Raw genomic sequence first — 14,959 nt, forward strand, 5'->3', positions numbered from 1 at the left:
GTCCAGGAAGATCCCACATGCTGCGGAGCAACTAAGCCTGTGCACCACAACTACTGAGCCTAGAGCCCACGTGCTGCAACTACTGAAGCCTGTGCGCCCTAGAGCCCGTGCTCCGCAACAAGAGAAGCCCCCGCTCCCTGCAACTAGGCAAAGCCCGTGTGCAGCAACGAAGACCCAACACAGCCCAAAATTAATTAATTAATTAAAAATAATAATAAAATAATACATGGCTCAGATCAGTGAAAATCCCAGGGGCAATACCAGCAAGTGCCACTGGGGCTAAGCTGGGCTGGGCCAAGGGAATAGAGAACTGGAAATGTGTTAAGCAGATGGCAGAGTAGGGTCTGCCCAGACTCCTTTCAGCCCTCTCCACCTCCCGGAGTGCCCAGTACAGAACTTAGCGGACCCAGATCCCTCCCTCCCACCATCAACACTCAGCCCCAGCCTCGTCTCTACTCCAGGGCTTCAGCCCTCAGGGAATCTGTCCTGGAACCCAGTGTGGCAGTGACCTTCCTCTGGGAAAGGTGCAAGTCGTCTCGGGACTTAAATGTAAAGCAAGGAGTCAGCAAGCAGGAACTGGATGGACCCCAAGTTCTTGGGACTTTACCTTCCCATCCTGTCTCCCAGTGCAACCTCCTTCCCCATCATTCAAAATGATATTCCCTTTTTTCAACTTTTCAGGCTTTGAAAAATCAGCTGCCTTTGTAACTCAGGGCTCCCCGAGGTTGACCCATTACAAATTCAGGACACCCACCAGCTGCACCCTAGGGTTCCTGCCTAACAAGAAAGGTGGTATCCGTGTAGGTACGGGTCTTTCTAGGATGCAAGGAAGAGCAAGCTGTTCTGGATGTCTCTCCCTTTTGTGGTCCCACCAACCAAGCAAGCTTCCTCCCCAGCCAAGCTCTGGGAGACCCCAACTGTCCCGGATTCTGATGGTTACATGCCGCTGCCCACCCACCAGAAGAAAAAGGAGCTGGAGGACAACATGGCATCAAGTATACATTTTAAAAATTGTTTAATGGAACATAAACTCCTTTAGAAAAACATTCAGCTAGGTGATAACACCCATAGAAAAAAACACCAATCTTGTGTTTATCTTTTTTAATTTGGCATTTGTTATTTGCATTTATATTAAAGCAAAGTGCATCTTTTCTTTATTTTTGTTTATACACATTGCACAATACATAAATAATGATGCTTATAAAACGTCTTTATATTTACAAGTAATAATATATTTATATATAACATAAAATACATTTTTTCTTTAATAAATCTCAGGGTTTTTTTTCAGGAGTCCTTTTTCTCTCAAAGCACTACAATGCTAAATTTCCAATGAGAATGCTTCTCTTGTTCATTTAAACCTTTGTAGTTAGAAAAATAGCTTATGTTAAAGTCTAAACATGCTCATTGAGCTAAGAGCAGTGTCAACGTATCATACGAGTGTATGAGTTGTAGAAGAAACGGAAGAGTTAGGTGTCAGCTCAGGATGGTACCTTGGGTTAAGATGGACCGAATCCTTCTTGGTGGGAAGGGGGGGGCGGCTCCCCTCGCTGGTCTAACAGCAGAGCTCAACACACAGGCTGCAGAGGGGAGGAAAGTGCTGAGCTGCTTTTCCGAGTCCAGGAAAAACCTGATGTAACCAGGGCAGGGGAGAGGCGGAGGGGCCTGAGAGGGCACTGGGTGAGCAATACTGTGACGGGGGCTGCCCCGGCAGCCCTCGGGAAGCCCATCTCAGAGGTATCCAGGAGCAGATGGCCAAAAAAGAAAGACACGACAACGGCAGCAGGGTGGCCGGAGGGGAGTGAGACAGCATGGAAGGACAGGTTCTGGTTCAGCCTCTGGCAGGGTGGCTTCTAAGAAGCCTGCGGACAGGCCAATGTCCTAGAAGGGGAGAGGCGGGATGGGGGCTTCCCCAGGCTGGGGGACAGAGCCTTGCCGCTGGGACACCCGCTGCCCCACTGTGCAAGTCCAAGGAGCGAGAGGGACACAGCTTGGGAGCGCAAACCTCTCAGCGGTCAACACCCGTAGGAAACGCACAGAGCACACCGCTTCCCCCGTCTGCGTACACACACACTCTCTCTCTCTCTCTCTCTCTCTCTCGTACACCCTGACGAGGGCGACGAGGACCCCGAAGTCGAGGCCTGCTCCCCATTTACATTGTGTTCGGTGGTACTGATTTCTGCTTCCCCTTTTCATGCCTCGGTGTTCTGCCAACCATACCACCCGCCCCCCGCCAAAACCCCAACAATTCTTTTCATAAGCTATTTCTCAAAGAACAAAACAGAACATAAACAAGAACGAGGGGAAGGAGGGGAGGAAAAAAAAAAAAAACACGACCAAAGAGTTTGCATGAAAAGCAAGCACTCGGGAGGAAAATATTAGCAGCAAAGTAGGTCTGGACTGGGCCCGCTGGGCTCCCGCCCTGTCCTCTCCCCACGTGGCTACCGGCTGTTGAAGATGACCTCCAGCCAGCACGGGCAGCTGCTGATGAACTGCCGGGTGTAGCACTGGCCCCAGCCCTTCACGAAGCTGATCTGCACGGTGAAGCCAGTCCACGGCTGCTGCGTGAACTCGTGGTCGTTGGGTCGCCGCAGGCTGTACGCTTTCTCGTAGTCAAAAGCCTTGATGGAGAAACCGGGGAACACTTTGTGTACCAACAGCGTCCTGGAGTCCGGGTTGTCCAGTGTGGCTGACTTGATGAAGATGGGGTAACTGCTGCGGTTATACACCCACACGCCATCCACTTCCCGCGTGAGCTGGATGCCACAGCCGATTTTGCTCCGTACTTTCTGCACCAGCTGGCTCTTGTTGTCCGAATTGAGCTGTCCGAGGCAAAAGCCATTCCCCTGAGGTAGATCATAAAAGATATCCAGGGAGGGCTCCTGGACACAGTAGAGCCTCCCCACTCTCGTCTTCTCCTCCCAGTATGCCACCACGCACCAGTGTGACCGATCCCCAGGCTCCAGAAGAAGTTGGGAATCTAGAAAACAAAATGGCGGACATGGTTGGTGGTGATGGAGACCGGCCTTTTCCTCTTCCTCCCGAAATCAAGATCACACACACCCTCACGATCAGCTTGTCTCTCAGTGCAAGACAGAAGGAGGGGATGGGGTGCTGGATGTGTTGCAGGCCCAAGAGTCCTCCTACTGGGGCCTGGAAATCTTGACCCAGTGACGCAAGAGCCTTGCCTCTAAGCATGGGGCTTGCTGGGGAGCCTCTTCCCTCCACTCCCCACACCCTGTCAGAGACCCAGGATACCAGCACGTGTGCCCACCTGGCCAAAGGAAGCACCATCGCTGCAGAGCTCAGAAGCCAAGACCACTTAGTAACTTGGCTGGTCCTGGTTTTAGGGCTAGAAAAGGCCTTACGGTTGGATGGTCTAGAATTACAGTTCTTTAAACTGGATGGAACCTTGAAGGCCAGCGGATCCAGCCCCTTGTCATCCTCATGAGAAAACCTGGGCTCAGAAAGCTTGTTGCTCAGGCCCCAGGGATGATGGAACCAGACCTTGACCCCAGGACCACCTGCTAAACAGTCTTTGTGCTTGTTGTCTCCCAGTTCTCAGATCAGTGCCTTGGTCATAAGGAGGCGCTATCCGGGGGGAAAAAAAAAATTATTTTTTTTTTTTAAAAAGAGGAGCCACTGCAGAGCTTATTCCCCGCCACAAATATTTATTTATTTATTTATTTATTTGGCTGTGCTGGGTCTTAGTTGCAGCATGTGGGATCTTCGTTGCCACGTGCAGGATCTTTGTTGCCGTATGTGAACTCTTAGTTGTGACACGTGGGATCTAGTTCCCTGACCAGGGATCGAACCCTGGCCCCCTGCATTGGGAGTGTGGAGTCTTAGCTACTGGACCACCAGGGAAGTCCCATATCCAGGAAAAATTTTAATGGACGTGGTTTGGGGTAAAAATATCTATCTTCCTAATAGAAAAATAACTCTCAGTGTGTCTGTCAGCGGCAGCTCTGTACACGTTGAGTTCAGGTAAAAATGGCAAATCACAACCTGCAAGCTGGTGTCAGCCCAGACTACCTTAACTTCCTCCAGCCCAGACAGAAGATGATGTGTTTAAAGTGGGTACCGCCATGCTTGCAGGGCCCTGCTTGCGGCATCTTCCTCTTCCCCTTCCCTCCCCAGAAGCATCTAAAGTCGCTGCCCTGCCCCTTCCTCCCCTGGAGGGCCCACCCCGGCTTTCCTAGACATGCTTCTTCCCACGGGCAGCAGGGGAGACTGGGGTGATTCTGGTAAGGTGACTCCCGAACAGGCGCTCAGAGATCTTTAAAAGCGGGGCGTGTATGAAAGGAAAGGGGGCCCTGGAGGCTGGCATTCCGACTCCTCCAACTCCTCCTTTAAGCTGGAGCCGGCGGGGCAGGACTCAGACTGGCGGGGCAGGACTCAGACTGGGAACCGTAAGTCTCCCCAGCCCAGCCGGGCTGCAGGAACACTGTGGTTTGTGGTGGCAGGGCGGAGACCGGAAGTCTTGTATTTGTTAACGAAAATGGGGAGAGACGGGGGAAGGCCTGGCAGGCGGCAGAAGCGGCCTCCTGCCCTCCCTGTAGTCCCCGCTTCTCACTTACTGGGGTGGGGGGCTTGGGGCATGAAGTTGGGGGTGGTGCGTGATGTCTTTGGGTTTGATTGGCCTTTTTGATTTTGGAACCACTGGGTTTAGAGCCTGGATGATGATGGGTTATACAGCACAGCAGCTGGGGGTAAATAAAGGAGGGCTCGGGTCCCGACTGTCCTGCTGCCCCGGCAGGCTGGGTAACCAGTGCAGCGCAGCACACCAACTCCTTCCAACGTTAACAGGCATGTAAGGACCTGGGAACCAGTCAGCTGCATTAACTTTACACGGAGGTGTCCCGTGAATAAGTCTGTACAAAGGCGCTCGGTGAGCCACTGAGGCAGCCAGAAACACCCACCCTGAGCAGCGGTCGCCTGGACGCCCCCCCTGGCCTCCCCAAACGCCTGCCCCGCCAGCTACACAAGACGGGGAAGCTGAGGGCTCCTTCCTCCCCTCAACCACCACCACCCCACCGAAAATCAACACCAGAAACCTGGCCCATCACCCCTGACCCCGACATTCATCTCTGAAGCACAAGTGTGAAAGAGGCTGCGTGCATGGATATGAGCACACCTCGAGTGTGTGTTATGTGAACGTGTGTTTGCGTGCACATACACAGGAACATATGGAAAAACAAGAGAGGGACAAGAGCTCCAAGTAGAAGGTGAGTCATGAGGCATTAACTTGTTTCTGCAGAGTATCCATCAACTGCTAATAAACTCGTGAGCGCTGGCGATCTTTTGAACCCTCTTGCCGAGGGAGTTCAGCTCTGAAGGCTATACCAAAGACCCATAACATCCACGTAAGTAAAAATGCTCTGACGTCCAAGTTTGCCGGGTTGGAGAAAGCCCTCTTCTGGAAGGCACAGGGCGCCCACCTGCCTGCTTGTTTGAGGGGGGAGAGCGTTTCAAAATGTAAGAAGTTCTCACTTATTATCCCAACTCAGGACAACAAACTGGCCTGGAAAGGAAGGCTCAGGAGTCGCTGGGAGGGAGGTTCAGGAGACCCTCAGCGGAGCCTCACAATACTTTGTTTCATGGAGCTCGGCTCCCCTGAAACCTGGCACCGGCCAGAGCATGGGGGTTGGGGGAGTGGGGGAGAAGGAGGGGGGGGAGGGAAGGGGGAGGGGAGGGGAGAGGGGGGGGGGGAGGAGGGTGGGAGCCTGAAGATTTGAGTTGCCCCTGTGCCAGGCCCACCGGCAAGGGGTAGGAGGCCTTGTCTGCCTGGTGGGCTTCAAGGGGCAGAGGAAGCTGGGCGGGGGCTGGGGCCTGAGGTTGGCCAGTAGAGAGGAGGGGGAATGGGGGGTGGGGGGGTGCGTTCTGGCTGGTTTCTCTTTCATCTGTGCGGCCTGACAATGCACCCAGCAATTTGCTGCCAGACATCCCCTGGAAAAAGAAAAAGCCTTTTTCTGTTGAGGTTAATGGCCCGGCCCAGATAAACAGCAGCGTGTGGGTGTCCCTGGATGTGAACAAGGTCCCTGAAAGCCCACTAGGTGCCCTAATCTGGGGCAGCAGGACCCCCACGTGCCCCCCCCATGTCACCCTGCAGTCCCCTAGTGCCCTGATATCTCTTCTCCTTGCTGCTCCTGAACTACACAGCTCTGAGCACAGAAACAGGCTGTCAGGCAAACCCATCACTAGAGCGAAGGCCCCTTTTACACAGAACGCTTCTGGGGGCCCAGTACAATGCCCCCAATTGCCAGTTCAGACTCCGCTCCTTAGCCCTGAAGTACCCGCCGTCTGGGCTCATTTCTAGGAAGCGCTCAGTATCATCTTCAGAGAAGCACAGTTCCTGGAATTGGGCCCACAGCCCACAAGCATCTCCCCACAAAGGTCGGGGCAGACGCTTAGCTCCTGGGGGCTTCCCAGGCCTCCAAGTGAGGAGCTGGGAGGACCCTGCACAGAAAAAAAAAAGGCCCCCTCGTTACAATGACTGAGGAAGGGTCTTAGTATCCTGGTTGCCGATACTTAACCTCTGAAGGCAAAACTCACCGTCCCTTGTTAATTTCCCTCAGCTTTTATAACCTTTTCCGGTATTTTCAACAACTTCTCCCTCCTCAGAAAATTGTACGGGGGCCTGTTTTAAAACTATATTTGTGCATTTTAAAGCATCCAAAAGAAAAGCTGTGTTGTCAAAAGCTACCTAATCAGATGCCTGCTCACAATTTTTTCTTCTTATTACAGTTTAGGGAATTTGTGGAGCAACCCCAGAAAAGTGCTGAATCGGCCTAAAATTCCTTTAAGGTTGTTTTCCCCCCTCCCCTTCCCAATTTCCCTTAAAGCATAAAATCTACCCTTTAAAAGCAAAGCGGGAGGCCGTGTGGAGAAGGAGAAGGATTCTGCCTCGTGTTTGCACTTGCATTAGGGAAGACCACTTAACAAGGAGCTCCCTGCCTCGTACAAAGAGTTATTTAATTACCCTGGTCATGAATGAACAGACCAGACCCTTCTAGAAGACCAGAGGCTCATGAATGAATCTCATGCCTGGGATCGCAATGGCACAGGGTGACCAGACCCTCAAGGCCACATCCTAGGTAAGAGAGGAACTTCCCCCTTTTAAAATTTTTGATCTGAAGATGTGAGGAGATGAAGAAGAAAAAAACTGGAAGGAGGGAGGAAAGGCCAAGTTCAGTGCCTCGACGGTACCATGTCCGGTCTCCAATTTAGGAAGCTGACCATGAGGCCAGAGAGGCAGAACTGTTCCAAAACACCCAGCGGGATTCTGAGAACGCTTGAAGTGAGGCCATCTCACCCTAGCTGTGTCCACACACAGAGGCGGTGCTGATGGGACGGGGTGGGGGTGGGGTGGGGGTCCCCAAGATTCTGACTTTTCAGGACAGGGACATACTTGGGAAACGAAGCAACACAGAGAAAGCCACAGAAGCAGGCACCCGCTGAGTCCAACGTGCCCACCGCCAGGGCGCCAGTGGGCTGGAATAAAAGGCGGGCGGGCGGGGGGCGTCTCAACCCACTCTCATCTCTGTGAGGCACTTGAATTATAAAGGGATTATTTCTCTTATTCAACATTCTGGTTATCCCACGGTGGGATGGGTCTGCGAGCCCCCTCCCCAGTGGTCCAGCAGAGCACACAGCTGGGGATGGAACCTGGGCAGAAATGGCTGCCTCACCCGGGCTGACGAGGGCAAACGAAGGGCACAACATGCAGACCCAGAAGTAAACCTGGCAACCCTAGAACGCAAACATGGCCACGCCTCGCCCTCTCAGGTCCAGGGTCCTCCCTCCTCGGGACTCCGGCGCCACCAAGGGTTGCCTCATCCTGTCCTTCCCCCTGCATCAGTCATCCCAAAGGTTAACAGCTTCATCGGCCCGGCTTCCCACCCTGGTCAGGAAACTGTTCAGAGAGCAACCAGCCCATTTCAGGGACAAGGGCTGAGATAAAAGGCGACTTGGTGCCAACCCATCCCATCCACTCTCATCCCAAGCACAATTAACCAAGTCTCTCGCTGGTCTCTAGGTTTTCAGGAAGCAAACACATAAAAACTTGCTGCGGTGTCTGGGCTCAATCTGGGTTCTGGGGTCAGCTCTAATCAGCCATGCTTACAACCTCACCCGGGACACAAAAGATGACGTCAGAGCTGCTCCCTCGGATTCTTGGGGCAGCAAAGACAGCTCTGGGGTTTAGAGCAAGCTACCACATGGGGGTTGAAACTAACTCAAAACGCTTCAGGTTAACTCTCAGTTACCCAGAAAATGCTCAGACCCAACCCATCACCACTACCCCCAAGCTCCTGCACCAAATGGATCAGAGACTGAACTCTGGCTGGTAGAAGGCAGGACGGAAAAGTTGGATTTTTTTTTCAGAGCTCTGCAACGAGGTTCTCCACTGAGGCGGCTGGACTGGGGGGTGGACTGGGGGTGCCCCAAGCTCTCCTTCAAAGGCCAGGGTGCTTCTTCAGGTCCCTGGGCCCAACCTCACTCCTCAGCGAGTTCTACCCGCCACGAGCTGACCAGCTATGGAATCAGACACTCCCCCTTAAATCTGCCTCCCATGTCACCTTGGTGGTGACTTGAGCTCATCTCTAAAATGGAGCTCCCAGTACTGGCCACATTGGCATTGTGACAATTTGATAAAAAGCAGCCAGAGGTCAGGGCCTGGCCAGCAGCCACAGCGGAGGGTCTCAGCTCTTAGGGGCATATTATCTCTTAGGTTCTCCAAATGCTCGGAAAATGCTGACAACTCTTCGTCCCCCTCCTCCCCACCCCCCAGGTGGGAGAACAGTTCTGGGCTGACACCTTCACCTAACGAGCATTTACTATGTACAGTTCTACTGAAAGGGGCTCACAGAAAGGGGACCCTGTGAGGCTGCACAGTATTACCATCCGTATGTTGAAGGAGGGGCAATGAGACACACATCACCTGCTGGAAAGCAGAGCTGGGTTCAAGGCCAGAATACTGGCTGGTGTGAGCTGTGTGTGGGCAGCTACCTCAGGCCTCGGAAGCCACCAGTCCTCTCCAAACACTAGCAAAAACAAGTGTCCTTCACAGCCCACTGTGGAAATGCTATGCCCACCGTGGCCCCCGAGTATGGGGTCCAGCTCCCTCGCACCAAGCAAGCCAGGAGTGAAACGGCTTCTTTGCCAGCAAGCTGCTGCTCCGTGACCTTGGCCAAGCAGCTTTGCCCCCTCAGAGTCTCAGTCTGACCAGCCCACAACTGGGGCAAAGGCGGCTGGGGCAAAACAGCCCCCTGGGCCCCCTTCTGGCTCTGATGGTCTCTGGCTACACTCTGGGTTTCAGTATTCAACAACACAGGTTCCATTTATTTTTACTACCTTCTGGAGAGTAAGAAAATCACTTTGGGGAGCAGGGCCCACTTTTGCATTTCATTCGCAACAATAAAACAAAACAAAATCAAAAGGGAAAGGAGATTTGAGTCAGATTTGGCCGTGTCCATCTCTAAACCAACTTTTTTTTTCATTGCAAAGAGTTACAAACTCATGTTCTTTCTGTGTTGTCATTCATGGCCCCCAGGAAAAGGTGAGTCCCCAGGGAAGGGTCTCCTGTATCACCATCTTATTTCCAATGCCCACCCACGCTCGGCACCCTGAAGCTTCTCACCCATCATCACCCTCCTTCCTCTTGCAAACTCCCCTGGGCTGACATATTTGGCAGGTCCTGCTAGTCTAGAAGACTGATTCGTGACTGTGCCTTACAAACTGTGATGAGTAATCAGTTACTAGAGCTAAAATGTACTTCCCTACTCCCCCAACGGGCCCCAGCCCCACCTCCTAAAGCCCCTCAAATGGCCCAAGTCGGAGGCCCCCAGCCCAGCGGTCCCTCCTAAGAGCAGTGTTTTGCCATCAGAGAATATAATTGAGGGTAGCGCCGGGGAAGGGGGGGAAGCCACACAAATCAAAAGCTCCCATCTGTCTCGCCAGCCGGGCTGACGCGGCTTCCTGTGCCCCAGCCTTCAGCCATGCAAATTATAGCGTGTACCCGGCTGCCTGCCTTCTGAGGAGGCCAGCTCTGCCCAGCTCCGAGAGGCCTCAGAGGAAGGGTGGGGACTCCCAGCCCGGCCAACTCCATTCATAATATTTACAGTAAATGGGCCTCCCTGGCTGTTGGTTAGTGTGCATCCAGCCTCATCCTTTTCAAGTCTGAATTTCAAGTCTCTTCCACCCCAGGGTGCATCACCAAGTTCCCACCGTCGTGTTCCCCCCTCCCCAACTTAACTCAGCAGCTGCCTTCAGAAAGAGGGGTCACACACTTGCACACAGAGCCCCCCAGACCTGCCTGCGCGGGCATTATCTGCTCACCTGCCTGCCCCCTGGGTAGGATCCTGGCCACTCCCGGGAAGACATAGCAAGGAGGGGAACATCCCACAACAGAAGGGCGTGCGAGTCACATCTCTAACCCACCCACCCCCAACCCGGAGAGAGTCCAGAAATCCCCCCAAATTCCACGTGTGGATTCCCAACTGGTGGTGCGCGTCCACTCGCAAACACAAATCCAACACAGGAACCTACTCTTAAACCACCAGGATTTTCTTCTTTTTCCTGACCACTTGTAAGTACGCTGGCTACGCGTTAAAGAATCTTAATAAACACAGATGCACAATAAGCCAGTTTCCCGAAAGGACACAACCCCCAGAGGTGCAGGACGGGTTTTACCTGGTTCTGCAGGTCTGGGGGCTCTGCGGGAGCAGCTTTTGCTGTGGGTCTCAATTTAATAAAGCCCCCGAGCTGCGCGGACCCTCCAAGCTCCCTGCAAGGTATTCCAGCCCCAGACGCGGGCCCTGCCCCACCCCGTCCTTCACACAGCTCCAGCTCAACTCTCGTTTTTCTGGAGGGTAGAGAAACCGTCCGAAGAAGAGGAAAAATCCAGTGAGAAACAAAAGTCCTTTTCATCCCTCCCCTCCCCCAGCTCCCCTTGTTCCATAACAATTATGAAAACTGTTGGATGGGATGGCATTTTGAACATTTACTGCATTCCGGCCAATAAATTCCAACGCTGGATCTGATGGAAAAGCCTTCCCTCTCCGGCCAGCTCCCTGGCTCCCCGCCCCCTGCTCACTCCCAGCCCTCATTCCTTCTTTCTTTACAACCCAACACCAGGGCCTGGCCAGGGCCGCACTGTACTTACAGGGAAAAACAACAGTACGACAGAGTGGAGACAGTGTGCAGACTGGAAAAGTTAATCATTACTTCTGTCTGCCTCCGTAATCTAATCTCCCTGGCTTTGACACACTCACTGCTCAGCCATCCCAGCCCTTTCACCCCCCCAAAGCACCCAGGACCTCCTAGGCGTGAGGCCCCCCCTCTCACGGGCCCTCCCACCCCTAAGCCCCCAGTGAGGAGGCCAGGGGAATGAAAGTCCCCCTACCCTGGACCACCGTCACAAGGCCACTGCTGCTCAGTGCTGTGGGCTCCACATTTCAGAGGGCTCTGGGCCTCACATAAATGCGGGCTCCCATCTGGCCTGTATTCCTGCAGAGAGCCAGGCCACCCCTCCTCCGCTGTCCTCCTTCCCCCCCCACCCCATGCCACTCTCCTCTCACTCCCCCTGCCCCAGGGCTCACCCTCAAGTCCACCCAGTTGCCCCATGCAGATCCGTCTATGCAGACGCTCAAGTCAGGATGGCCCTGCCACAAAAAACTCAACACAGAATTACCACATGACCCAGCAATTCCACTTCTCGGTATATACCCAGGAGAACTGAAGCAGGGTCTTGAAGAGATACCTGTTCACCCATGTTCATAGCAGCATTATTCACGATCGCCAAAAGGTGGAAGCAACCCAAGTGTCCACTGAAGGATGAACGTATATCTATACACATTTAAAAAGAAAGGCAAGTCTGACACCTACTACAACATGGGTGAATCTTGAAGGCCTTACACTGAGTGAAATAAACCAAATACAAAAGGACAAATACTGTACGAATCCACTCATGTGAGGTACCTGGAACGGTCAAATTCATGCCAGGAGCTGGGAGGAGGGGGGACTGCGAAATTAGTGTCTAATGGGCACAGAGTTTCAGTTTCGAAAGGTGAAAAAGTTCTGGGGGTGGATACTGGTGACGTTTGCACAACCACGGGATGGACTTAATGCCGTTGAACTGTACACTTAAGAAGGGCTAGAATGGTAAATGGTATGGATATTTTACCACAAAAAGAAAAAGGCTCTGCCTCTCCTAATGCTCTCCTGTACACCCTGCCTTCTTGAGTACAAGGGATTCCATGGGATGGGGCTAAAGGACCCCTGGAAATGTATGCAAATATTGGTATGCCCATGCATTTTTTGGGGGGAAAGATCTTTCAGCTTTCACTCATTCTTGGAAGAGTCTGCAAACCCAAAAACTTGAAGAACTACAGTCTTTTTCTTCGCCAGTGAAAGAGGCCATTAGCTACCCACCACCTCTGCAAAAGGGATCTTATTCTCACACACCTTCAAATCCAAGAGCCGAAGATCACAGATCACAGGATTTCATTCAGTACTGCAAGGGACTTGGAGACCAGGTCCAACTGCTTATTTTGTAGATGAAAAAACTGAGGTCCAGGACACAAAAATGGCTCGGTGAAGGCCATGCAACCAGCTGATGACTGTGCCCCCATCCTCAGCCCAGGAAATCAGGCCAGCCCCAGGGGACTGAAACTTGGCGGGTGGGCGCTTTCCCTCCCACTGTAATTCTCTCCAAGCCCCACCCTGGGGCACCCGACATACACTTGAAATGGGGGTCGGCTTCTGAATCTTTGCAAGCGCCCCAAATCCAGGCCTTTTCCCAGGAAACACCGCCCCCCCCCATCCATAGTGGGCCTTTAACTGTGATCCCACTGAGCTGGAGATGAGGCCCATCTGTTTTTAAGAACTGTATACTGTGCACCCAGACCACAGGAAGAACTCAACTCCTGCTTTTCCCCTTGGTTACTGATTAATGAGGGGGAGGGGCCGCGCTGGCTACGAGGCTGCCCTGGGGCTGGCAAGGTCCCCAGGCGCTTTCTGAGCGCAGCGGCTCTTCCTGACCCTCTCTAGCCTCAGAAGCTCACTGGGGAAGGAGACCTGCCAACTTCAGCAGGTGACCGCAAGGTGGGAAAGGGTGACTGGAGATGGTAATTTAACCCTCCAGGTGGCAAATGCAGAAAGGTGAGTTTACTGACAGTACAGTCTTTTCTTGGCGTTGTCTTTTTTTGTTCCTGTTGAACGTCCACCCCAAGTTAAAAAGTAAGAAGGCAACACAGAAATGAGCAAACACGAGAGACACCAACAGTCCCTGGCCTGGTGATCTGAGTGCTCGCATCTGAATGACAGAAACTCCCCATTTTGCAAGAGGAAAACTGGAGTTGAACTCAGTTCTTCCCTTACTGCCCTGGATCAAACCAAAGGCCAAAAGAGCTCTCCCGACTCCACAGAGGAGCAAGGACGATTAATTAAATTAGTGAGCTCCGAATGAACAGAGCCACCAGTAGGCCTTGGGGGAACAGCCAGGGGCAGGATGCGCAGTGAAAATGAAACCCCTTGGTAACTGGGCATTAGATTACCTCGCGTAAACCTACCCACAGGCAGGCCAGAGCTTCACACACTGGCTGGGACCTCAGAAATGAACTTGACCATCAGATTTTAAATTAAAAAGCAAGTGTTGCATCCCCAGATGGTCCTCATGGGAATCAAGCCCACCAGAATTATAAAAGAAAAGTCCAAGTCCTGGGCTTCGAAAATGTCCCACCTCCCCTGTGGCTGTAAAGACATAAATGCTAACATTCCAGATGCCCACCCCACCCCAGCCCTGCCCCTGGTTGGTCACCTCCGCTCCACTGGGCTCCCAGGTACCACCAGGGTCTGGATTATAACCCTACCTCCTGCTGTTGCAGCTCTTATCTCACAATCAACAAGTGGGGGTGCCGGGGCCGGGGGGGGCGGGAATAGAAACAGAACCGGAGGAGGCAGACCTCTGTTTATCCACAAGCTTTGCTTTATCTCAACTCTCAACAGACCACACAACCAAAGCAGAGAAGCTGTGCCCACCCTGAAGCTGTGCCCGCCCTGCGTGCTCAAACAATCTCCCCAGGGGCCCATCCCTGCACCTCCACCGTGTCTTACAACACCTCACCCCATGGCTGAGAAGCTGCCCCCTGCCTGACTCCAGACAGAGCCAAACCCTGTTCAAGGACCCTCCATCTCACTAACCCCATAGCACCTTCAGACAGACCATTACATCTGCACAGAGTCCAAGAACTACATCCTCCGTGCCTGGCAAAGCGTGGCACATAGTAGGTGCTCAATAAATAATCGCTAAATGATTGGACCACAGGGACATGCTGGCTTCTCCCAAAGCAGCTGCACCACCACCGCCCCCCGGCCCCCAGCTTTACACCTGGCAGAGCGAGGCCCGTGTGAACCCACCTAGGAGCGGAGCATGCCTTCCAGGCAGGGGTCAGCCAGAAAGGCCTAGGCCTGGCCCCAGGCTCCCCGTGGAGGCGGGAAAAGAGCCCCTGTCCTCAGCTACTTCCCAGCCAGCTGCGGCTGATCCCGGGAGGTGTTTCCAAGCCAGGCGCCGGCCAGGCAACCTCTGTGGGCTCACCACCTGCCCACAGCATTCTGCCTTGGCGTCCTGCTCTGTTTGGACAAGTTACCCTCACCGAATGTTCAACAATGCTTTTACACACCCCAGGGCCCTTATTGTGTTATGAAAACAAAACAAAGCCCACTAAAGAAAAACGCTGGGGGTTGGGGGGAAATGGGGAGCAAGCCAGACACACACAGATCTCTTTCTTTCTGGTCTCCATCCTAAAGATGGCTCCTTGGCAGCCCGGGTCGGGGCATTGTCCCATGTTATGAGATCAATGACATCATCCAAGAGGGGACTTAGAAACCCAGAGATGAATAAATGAAAACTGTTTTCACACCCAGCACAATACCACCTTCTGCACATCACTGTGGGGCT

The 14,959-nt window shown here is 53.1% G+C and overlaps 1 protein-coding gene across 2 annotated transcripts in view; it reads right to left on the bottom strand.

Moving 5' to 3' along the window:
- Window positions 1-991: 991 nt before the first annotated feature.
- The window catches only part of SMAD7 (SMAD family member 7), a 29,297-nt gene continuing 15,329 nt past the window's right edge, over window positions 992-14,959 (bottom strand). For both annotated transcript variants that reach the window (XM_036823193.1, XM_036823194.1), the window contains exon 4: window positions 992-2,980. In XM_036823193.1, the coding sequence (XP_036679088.1) occupies window positions 2,442-2,980 (539 nt within the window). In that variant the 3' untranslated portion in view covers window positions 992-2,441. The remainder of the gene's footprint in view (window positions 2,981-14,959) is intronic.

Source organism: Balaenoptera musculus, chromosome 14, assembly GCF_009873245.2.
Source record: "Balaenoptera musculus isolate JJ_BM4_2016_0621 chromosome 14, mBalMus1.pri.v3, whole genome shotgun sequence".
NCBI classification, from domain to species: domain Eukaryota; kingdom Metazoa; phylum Chordata; class Mammalia; order Artiodactyla; family Balaenopteridae; genus Balaenoptera; species Balaenoptera musculus.